Here is an 11,034-nt window from a genome sequence, read left to right as displayed (position 1 = left end):
ATTGGAAATGGCAGCCATCTTAGTAGTGGTATGCCCTGTATATAGGAACGTTAAAAGATCTGTAATTTGGCTGTGAATGAAACTTAATGTTCCTGTTTCTTTCCAACCCAATGATTGACTATTTAAGCAGCCATGATTTCAGTTGCATGCGAACTTGTTAATTTGACAGAACATCATACAAACACAAGACAATCCGTTTAAATACATTCCAACTGTTTACTGCAAATTCCACTTTCGTTGTTGTTGAGGTTCTTACGGTGTCTGAACTTCAATTTCATGTCACGATATCTAAATTTGTGCAACTTGTAAGCTTTTTATAACGTTAAGTGACCGTATATTTTCATCTTCAATGCATGTCTATTTTAAAATGCATACAAATCAGTACATTTTTCGTATGTTATTGTCAGATAACTTTCTGATCTAGTCGCAGCCATTTTGTCGCGTTGGATTGTTGTCGAATTTAAGTTATTTCTGGCGACGACTCAACAAAACATGACACAGGTTATTTTCAGATATGACGACATCTCTGTGTTATTCTAGTTTAAAGTGCTTTAAATATCTTTCTGAGTGTCCATAGTTTGTTTTACATTAATTTCTGTTCGAAATTCAATTATGGCGGCGTATTTGTGCATGATGTCATTTTGAGCGTTCATGGCGATTGTTATGGTCGATTGGGTCGCTTACCATTTTATTTTAGGATAAGCAACCAAGAATTCTTGGTCGGGCAATGTACGATTGGTCAGTGACCAACTGTTTGGTCACTCGAGTATAAAAGGGCCCAGAAATGTAGTTAAGTAATTCAGTCAGGCCATACCATGAAGGGCGTTAACACCGATTTTCTACATATTAAGGAACTTGTAAATAATACTAAATATACTGAATTCACATAGCTAGTTTAACAATAAAATAGTCGGAAGACCTAAACGATTAGGAGATCTGCTTCGTAAAAATATTTAAATAATTCATCATTCTTTAAAACTTATATTCTTCTGGTGAATGAGTGTTGGACAGTTGCGCGAGAGTTTCATTGCGATATCATACAGGACAATTTTCTGAGAGTTATTAGGTTATATATTAATTGAAGAAAATTGCACTGTTTATGTTGTTACATTATATATTACGAGTTTACGTTAAAGCGTTATATGACTTGTTTGGACATTGTACAATCCTGACAAGAAGACAAAGCAGCCGGCGCGCAAAAGAATTTTTATCTTTTGCTTGGGTGAAACAAGAATTTAAATTTGAACAAACCTTCTGTGTAACCGTGAAAGATTAAAATAATGTTGATATTAGTATGCAAAGTTCGCTTCAATAAACTTAATTGTTTGTGCTATAACGTTAAACTATTTAACGCTTATATTAATCACCAACGATTTTTTAACATTAATATTATAGAATAAATAGAATACTATACAAGTGTTCGTGTGAAGTTAAATTTATCTGACACGCAGTGTAAATCTTTTTCGAACTCGTCTGATTAACTTAAGTACACACTGGCACAAACATAAACTTATCTTTAAGAAATGTAAAGAGATTCAAACAAGAATTTAACCATGTTCATGGCTGTGCATAAGTCTTATTAACGGAATAAAACACCAACCATATCCTAGATTTCAGAGGTAAACTTTGAGAAAAAGCCTTATTTATACCGCTCTTGTAAACGGAAGTTTTTTGTGTTTTTTTAAAGGCCGCCTTCATTATTTGAAATACATAAACATGTGCTGTTTAATGGCGCATAGAAAACAAGTTTTATCGTTTTACGGCACAAACTAAACATACTTGTATCTAAAATGTTAAAATTCCTAACGCGGTACGCGTTTTCAGCCAGCGCAAGTAATGCGCTGTTCATTAAAGACAATGCGCCGGCATTGAGTACTGTTGCGATATTGTCGCAGGTACGTTCAGAAGTTCGAGGCCAACGCTGCGACTGTTTTTTCAGCTTCTTTTTGAAGTGCGACCTCTGACGGTATTTGGGCTTTGTGAACAAAGATGTTCAAGGATTTGAGTTCGCGATAGAGAACTTGAGCGTCGTGCATTTAGGTGCTTGAGGAGGGTAAGCACATACTGCTACGGTTACTGAGATTACTCCTCCTGATTCTAATGTGGTGGTTGCTTTTGCGTTCTGATTTGGAGCGTTCACATGGTATTCTTTCTTTCAGAGCGACGTAATTTAACGTATTTAAAAACTCCCGTATACTCAAACGAAACACAGTTTAAACGGATTCAGAAGTTCTGTGAGTTGGATAGTTGAAAGTTTTTAATCGATTTTCGATTTGATAAAGAATGCCTTGCGTACGTGTTCGCATTTCTAGTTTGGATACTGCTTTGTTTAATAATGAAAGAGTTCATTGTTCATTAATGTTGAAAATATAATTTCATATCCGTCTCCTCGATGCATTGAATGAAATAAACAGGTTAAATGGCTCGTTGAAAATAACTTCAATCAATCAGAGTAGGCTTTGACATATGCTTATATTGCTTAATTAAAAGGTCCATCCACTTATCTATGTATCATTGTACACATATTTCAAATGTATCGATTAAGGCAATAACAATTATAAATTTCCAATAATATCAACAATAAAAAAAACGTTTCATGGACCCGAAGGAGAATTTTCAACAACCGATCGTTGGAAAGTGGTTGTTTGGTGTGTGGTTTTGATTGACTTCATCAGTCCGATATTCGTTTTGTCTTTTGTACGTTTGAATGCCTGGAATGATTTCAATACGATTTAGGTTAATTATTATTTATTATTCACCATGTTTATCGTTTTACCTCCATGCTGCTTGGTGAAAGATCAAGTTCATAATATAAGGCTTAAGGTAATACAATTTATAATCAGTTTTATACCTTCCCAGAATTCAATTTCCTTAGGAAAAATCGCATTATTGAATTAATGCAGGTTAAGCAGTAATCTCAAAATAACTCTTAAAGAACAAAAACGAGTAAAACAAAACCCAGGGGTGGTTTTCCAGAAACATTTTAAGTCAGTTTTGAAATAATTTCACTTAAGTTCAAAATTGCAATGTTTTGTATTTCTTTACTTAATATGGAAACACATGTTTTTTTGGTATTCCTAAAATTACATTTGCATAATAATGTTATTTAAATGTATATCTTGATGCCAATCTATTGCAATATAAAAAGAAACACTTAATAAAATATCCCAATTTAAGGATAAGAATAAAATTTAACTTAAGATGTTTCTGTAAAACGACCCCAGATCATTGCACGTTCGTTCAATGACATCTTGTGAAGTGGTGTTAGATTTATCCAGTAAGGTACTCACTGTCTACAATGAATTGACACAAGGTGAAACTTCCGTGGAATAAAAAAAGCCATAAAAAGCAGGAAGTTACGTCCCGGAAGAGTCGTGGCGAGCTTAACAATATGATTGGCGACGACATTTAACGCATTTTTCTTGTTAATAATTTAGTTTTTGAAAGGTTCACCTTATCTTGAAAACACTGCTCGATTATATAAAATATGTACTCATTAGCTTACAAGAGGAATATTAAGAAAGCCTTTTCATGTTCAAGTTTACTCTTCGATTAATTCATACGGATGATTGATAAAACTCTTTATAAAAACAAGATCTTCCGGTACATTCACATCAGCTTTTGTTGTCCCATAAAAGCAAAGCAGAGTGAATATAAAGTTCATAAAAGAATTGAATCAATACACAGCATTTGTTCGTTCATATTTTAATCGAAAAACACTATAAAAACATCATCAGTTAAAATGATGTTATTGACACCTTAAGGCAGCTGTTCAGATTGTGTTTGTTTTTATTAATGCATTTGTTTTATGTTTCGTTTTTTATATAATAATATATGTGTGGAACAAAATGCTTTTAAAAAGATTAATTAATGGTGTAATATTGTACATATATTTCATTCCTATATCTCAAATTATTAATGGAAATGTTGGTTAAATACAAATATTGTGGGTAATCGTTAGCATGTATCATAAGTATAATTATAATATAAACGTGTCTATACATTATCTCTTTTATGAAGTTTAATTCACAAAATAAACACAAATATTTTGATTTTTGTAATTGATTTTTCGTACAAAAAAATCTAGTAGTATATATTACGTCCATATAACAACATAAATTCACAAACCGAAAACAATACAACAACTTCAAAAACAATATATATTCGACAGTAAAATAGCTTTTCACAGGCATTGAAAAAAAATAAGTGATTGAAATACGAAGAAAAGTATTGTAAAAGATTAACAGGCTGTTCTACAGTAATGTTAAACGCCCATAAACACTTAAAGTCAACGAATATTTCGTACAAAATAACAAAAAAGTTAACGGAAAAAAACAATCAATGTTGCTTTTAGAAATAGCCAAAATGTCAACGCTAGATGTGGTCTGGTTACATAGATTTAACAAGATACAAAATGCTTGTTTTGTTTTTTTGTGGAACAATATATTAAACACAAGTTTGTGTAAAATGTAAATGCTCGTGTGTCGGATGAATAAATATCGATGCTGAAAAATAACATGGAATATATTATGATTTTTTATCTCGTTGAATACCACATCTTGCGTTGAAATTTTGTCTATTGCTATGAGATACATTGCTATTTTATGGGTTTACTTTATTTTTACGAAATATTTTGATTTTGAGTATTAATGTTATTTTAAAGCTGTTTCTGTCCGTTATATGCATACACGTGCTTAATTTTAAAAGCACATCGAAACGACTCTAACTTTTTCGTGATTCAATGAATATATTTAATCAAATTATTTAACTTATTGGTTGTCGAAAACATGGCCTGGAAAAATGCGTTCTAGACATGGCTATGGTATTGGATCTTCTAACCCTGACGCTGTCTATGAGATCGACAATATACGAGCTGGATAACGCGTCACTTTCAAATGACGTCACAGTCGCAAAGTTAGACTGGTCGAAGTGCGCCATTCTGTATGCTGACTTCAACACGTCAGCCGTGAGATTCACCACGGGCATACCACATAAGTGTGAATCTTTGGACTTAGAGTGGACAATCAATCCGATGTACGAACCTGTCTTTTTGTACGCGAGGAAAAGGCGGAGTTCGTATCACTTTCGTGCCAACGGAGGGGTACGTGTTCACGCCAAAACGCAAGAAAATTATAAAAATCCAAGGATTGAAAAATACTAATGATATTTGTTTTTAACTATTTATTCATTTATGCATGTGTTTATTTAAGATATCACAGAAAAAACTAATTTGTATTTTTTAATGATGTCAACATGCATTCAAAATACAAATGGCTGTAAGCCCAGAAAAACGCACATCATGTATATTCAATGTGTATTCAAGCTAAGGTAACTCTACATGTGCTAGTAATTCATAAAATATTATTTTTTACATGTAAATGTTTTCAAATTGTTCTTGTCATAACGTCTATGTGTGTTGTTAAAACGTCTGTGCGTTCTTAAACTAACGTATGCGTATTGTTATCCCGTACTTTCAGATTTGTATCGGGAAAGATGACTCCTACAAAACGACGCTTCCTGTACTTCTGGAACCTTGCGTTAGCATCATTTTCGAGCTCATTTCGCATGTTGACGATGCGTACGTATGTATAATCATGAACCATAAGAAGTGCACTGCTTATTTATAAGGCGACAAATCACCTCACTGTAAATTGGTTTGATGTAATTATTTTCTAACACTCACTCTGTGCGCCATTTCAATCAAATTTAAGATGCTATCTACTCGATTTACAAGTGTTGTAATCTCAAACGGGTATGCTTTTATACGTATTCGAAAATGTAAATAGAAGCTGCATGGCAACGTTAGTATATGCATTTTATTCCACATAAATGTATAAAAACACTGTTTGTAGTGTTGGATATTCACACAATGCTAAAGTTATCTAACATGACTTTTTAAATACAAATTTTAGAAAGTATATATGTTAACAATAATTTCATTCGTTCGCGGACTATATCGTAGTGTATGTACATTTGATACGCGTGCTTACGCATTCGTAAATAGTTGACAGTAACGTATTGAAATGTAGTGACGTCACGGTTTGTATGAAATGTCAACACAAAGGCACAGTTTTTATTCCACATGATATAGCGAGTAAATGTTTCGCAATCGGAGTTGCCTTGATTCGTTTTAATTTCGCTGAGACTAACAATATTGATGGTTCCAAATAACAGTGTTTATTTATTGTATTCCTCGGTCATATCTAAATGTTTGTTAAAGATTTTGAGAATAAATCATTGACACTGAAATAGTATGTACTCGCTTAAAAACTACTATTCACGGTTTATTTAAAATGTTTTGTTTTCAGATTGACGTTAAATATTAAGGCGACAGGCGATGACCTAGTTATGCGTTTCATGTGTAGAGAACAACTGGACACACTGGTCATAAGGAGTAAGGTTTATGGTGATTTCAAAAAATCAAACTCAATGGAGGGGTGCCCATTTGTTTACAATTTGTCACAGACTCTGGTGTTTGAAATACAGACAGGCAAGGGCATAAAGGTAAAATGAAAACTGATCTTAACCATTTACCACTTATACAAGTTTTTTCACGCATTTGTAGTCCCTTAAAAAGTTATATTCAATTTAAGACCTGTGTTACTAGATTATAGTTTTTAAGGCTTCATCTTTAAACCTAAGATACTGATGAGTACAAACAGCATAAAACCTTAACAGACTGCAAGTTACTCGCAGCGTTCATGGTTTGATGATGTTTGCACATATTCAGTTCCACTTTTCTTCTGAATAGGAAAGGGTAAATGCACATGTGTAAAGTATTGTACTCGGTCATCCTTATCAGCTTGTGACGACTCATCAGGAACGAAACTTTTACGGCGTTCTTTGTTTTAGTGAAGTGTTTCGTTCTGCAAACTCATTGTAGACAGAAAATACCTTACTAGATCAGCCTTAGACTACTGTACTCGACACACATGCAATGATTTGGGTTTTGTATTTGTATTGATTCGTTTTATGTATGTTATTTGAGTTATCTGCGTTTCCTATAATTCAATAAAGCATGTTTGTTTCACGGATAATGAATTCTGATCATGTTTAAAATATTGAAGTTCTAACATAATACTCGCTTATTTTGTTAGATTAAGTTCGCAGTCAATGCAGTTACCGTTATGGAACACACACTATCACCTATATAACTGTCAATCCACTTGGAAGAGTCCATGTGCATTCGATATAATATACTTTATTATTCTCATATTTCAGAATTCAGAGGGTTTTAACGATATATTATCCCGAAAGAAGTTCTGTAGTTTTCTTATTGCTGCGTTCACCAACTATTTTCAGATTTCGCTGGACGGCCGCGTACTGAAAACGTACGACAGCGCCCTCGACCCTCGCGTTGCGAGGAGTTTGAACATCCATGTAAGCGGCCCAGAAGATTTCATCACACTGAACCGCATCGAGTTCATAAAAATGTAACATTGATGCTCTGGACCTCTGGTATCAGACCTACAAGTCAACCACAATTATTATCAGTCGTCTACAACATTGCATGCTGTTTGTGTTACGATGGAATTATATTGGATTAACATCGGGAAAGTTCGGAAATTCTTATAAACATTCGTATGGAAAAGCGAAATTATTTTCGATTATATTTTCTTATATATTTTTTTTGATCAGATGACGCATGTTCTGTCCTTACAGTGCGGAGTATTTGTATTTGTTACGGTACCCAGAACTATTTCGTGTTCTTCGTCTTTTCAAATCGCACGTGAACTAACAAAATGCTTTTTTATTTAAAGCTTATGTAATAAATATTTAAATTAACATATATTTGTATTGACGATTGTCGGAGCACCTCCTGTTGGAAACTCCCGAAATCGATTCACAATCGTTATCGTAGTTCGATGTCTACATTTCTTGAGTACTTTGTGGTTTTTGGATTTGTTATGTATGTTGTGTACTCGGTCGTTTTGGGGGAAACGTTGATTTTTTGTTGAAGATATAAATATCAATATCCCTGAAAATTTGTGAATTTTAAGCTGATGTTGATTTCTATGTCATGCCATACTTTATACACTTAACTCGAATGTGAATACATCTTTTAACGTATTGCTTTCGAACAAACTTGATGAAATAAACTTGGATCCCTTAAAATATAAATTATGTGATTTGATGAGAAATTGTGATTTTAAAAACAATTATTATTTAAGATACGTTGAATCAAAGGCAAATGTTTATACTTGTATATTGATAAAATTAAATATTTAATTCATTATATTTCTATTTGTCATATACGTGATATGTAAAAGTACAAACTGTCATTACAGATTATGTGTATTCGTTTAACTAAATATACAATTGCAACGATAAATGATGTGTATTAAAGAATGTGAAAAATGAAATTTCTCATTTTGACCGGTTCAAAATAACTGATCAGAGAAAATATAACAAAGATGAGTAAGATTACATCAAAAGCCATAAAGTGTATACAACACAATGGGATTAGGGTACAAAGCGAATGTTATAATAAATCATTTTTGTGAATAAAAAATAATAGTACCATTAAATTAAAAATAGTACCAGTATGTTGAACACGTATTAAATATTCACATATCGACACAAACTCTCAGGTATGAAACAGATTTGATATCAATTAGAGCTTTAGTCTTATTTCAAAATCACTTCAAAGTACTTCACAACAGTATAACAAACTTTCACGTTGTTTTATTCAAATATCAATCATATTTATTACATATGCTCGTGCATACATTGTATATAGTTAAAACATATTCATTTCTTTTAGTAAATACAGTGTACATCAATCATGCACAATACAATCATTATAAGAAAAGGATTGATACGAAAGAAATAATTATTATATTATTTCTCGCTTTGCAGTAGTATTAACGTAATAAATGAGTCTGCTTTAAGAAAATTTTCATTGAGTGTGCCAGAAATAAGAATGATACATAATACAAATTAAAATTGTAGAAAGAGAAAATTGATGATGAAGAATGACTGTTCATGCCAGGACTTTAACATTAGGCGGCAGCAAGTCGTGAATGAGTCAGTGGCAGATTGTCAAGAAAAGCGCCTGGATTTGTTAATATATTTTTGGACATATATAAATGTTTGGGAATTTTCATTTTCGTCGGGATACCTACTTTAAAAAATAAGTGCGTCGCACTCAATATCACTAGTTTTACTAGAAATGTTGTTTATTAATTCATGGCGAATTTCATTATAATATGGACATATATAAACAGAAGTGGTTAGATTCAAAAGCACCGACGAAATCATATTTTTTGCATGCAGGTGTTCATTGAGCGCACTTGATTTGGTTATAAGCCGCGCGCGAGACTTTGAAGATAACGTTTACCTACATAATAATGTGATGGAGTTTTAGCTAATCACCTGTTCAGCTTAGATTAAATATGTTCAGCGAATCAATATTTTAACATCATCTTGTAAAGTATTCCATTTGCGGATAACTGCGGGAAGGAAGGAATTATAATAAAGGGTTGAACTGCATTCGGTTATGCGTAAATCGTTCGCATTTCGAATATTATAGTTTGAAAAAGATCCTACATGTTGGGGTACCAGATCGGACAAGTACTGAGGGCTACGTGAGTTTTGCAATTAAAAAAAAGTATGAGTTAGTGTTTATTGCGTTGATCTTGCAGTGGTTCCCAGTTTATTTCATGTTGTTATTCATTTATAGATACTAATTTGGATGCTCCACAGGCGATTCGAGCTGCTTCTTTTTTAACTTTGTCAAGTTCGTATATTCTGCTTGTGTGCAATTGTCCAATATAACATCAGAATATTCAATTAGCGGGCGAATAAAGGATGTATATACAATTTCTGGAGATTTTCTGTCAAGCTTAAATTTAAGTTTGCGCATAATATATATTCGACCCCATGCTTTATCAGTTATATATTTAAGATGTTTGTGCCATTTACAATGGTTCAATAGAAAGACTCCTAGATGTTAATGAGAACTAACTTCAGGTATTTGTGAAGCGAAAATTGTAAAGTTATATTGATTCGGTTGTTGCTTTATGGAGAATGTAAGTGTTTCAGATCTAGATGGATTTAATAAGACGTGCTATTTTAAGGTCCGATTTTGTTGATATCGTTTTGCATTATTGCATTTGAATCATAGGGCTCGTCCAAAATAATGTAAAGGAATGTGTTATCAGCAAAAAGCCGAATATTACTTTGGCCCTAGTATATAAACAATATATAAAATAAAGATAATGTTTAAAACCAAGAAAGCAACTTTCCGCGCTTACCAATAACATGGAGTTTCTGTACGAGACCTTGGTTCCAGACTTTATCAAAGGCTTTACTTATGTGAAAAAAGACAGCTTTTACCTCTAATCCATTGTCTAGGGCTTTGCAAAACGTATCATATATATATATATATATATAAGAGTTGATTGGTGGTTGGTTAAATTATCTGGTAAAAAGTCAGACTGAAATGATGTGAGTATTTTGTTACTAACAAGGTGATTGTACACATGCTTACAAAATAATTTTCAAAAACTTTTTCCGTAGTTTTAAGTAGTGAAATTGGTCGGTAATTACTTACTTCTTTAATATAACCAGTTTTTAAAAACTGCAGTTACATTTGCTTCTTTCCAACATCTTGGCATCAAATATGTATTGAGGGAGAAAGTAAAGTAGTGACATAAAGGAGTGGATAGTTCGGCTCGACATTCTTTCAGAATAAAGTTACATATACCGTCAGGCCCTGATGCTTTGTAAACTGAAAGTGATATAGTATATCATAGACATCAAGGGGTTATAATTAAAGTCTCAAGCGAGTTAGCAATAGATGCAAACGTGAGATCCTTTGTGCCTAAGTTATCTAAAGTAGTAATTGATTGACTTTGAAAGAATGTTTCTAAAATGTTTGCCTTTTCAAAACAGTCAGTAGAAATAGAATAGTCGACTGGACGTATGATTGGAGTATTTATGTTATCATTAGGGTTGTTGATAAAAGACTTGAAAATGTTCCACCAGTCCTTAGAGGTGGCATTAATTTCTTTAAGATGTTCGTTTAAACTG

General features: G+C 32.8%; 1 protein-coding gene across 1 annotated transcript; it reads left to right on the top strand.

Annotated features, from left to right (window-relative positions):
- Positions 1-4,813: 4,813 nt before the first annotated feature.
- On the top strand, positions 4,814-8,181 carry LOC127835642 (uncharacterized). The gene is made up of 4 exons (XM_052362078.1): positions 4,814-5,101; positions 5,478-5,578; positions 6,309-6,504; positions 7,303-8,181. The coding sequence occupies exons 1-4, from the start codon at positions 4,814-4,816 to the stop codon at positions 7,435-7,437; spliced, it is 720 nt and encodes a 239-aa protein (XP_052218038.1). The 3' UTR covers positions 7,438-8,181.
- The last annotated feature ends 2,853 nt before the right edge of the window (positions 8,182-11,034 follow it).

Source organism: Dreissena polymorpha, chromosome 6 (assembly GCF_020536995.1).
Source record: "Dreissena polymorpha isolate Duluth1 chromosome 6, UMN_Dpol_1.0, whole genome shotgun sequence".
Lineage (NCBI taxonomy): Eukaryota > Metazoa > Mollusca > Bivalvia > Myida > Dreissenidae > Dreissena > Dreissena polymorpha.
Note: the sequence above shows the minus strand (reverse complement) of the source record. Positions and strands in the feature narration are given on the sequence as shown.

Coding starts and splice junctions, on each gene's coding strand:
- LOC127835642 (XM_052362078.1), top strand. CDS start 4,814: ATGGCTATGGTATTGGATCTTCTAACCCTGACGCTGTCTATGAGATCG. Junction 5,102..5,477: donor ACTTTCGTGCCAACGGAGGG/GTACGTGTTCAC, acceptor CCGTACTTTCAG/ATTTGTATCGGGAAAGATGA. Junction 5,579..6,308: donor ATTTCGCATGTTGACGATGC/GTACGTATGTAT, acceptor TTTTGTTTTCAG/ATTGACGTTAAATATTAAGG.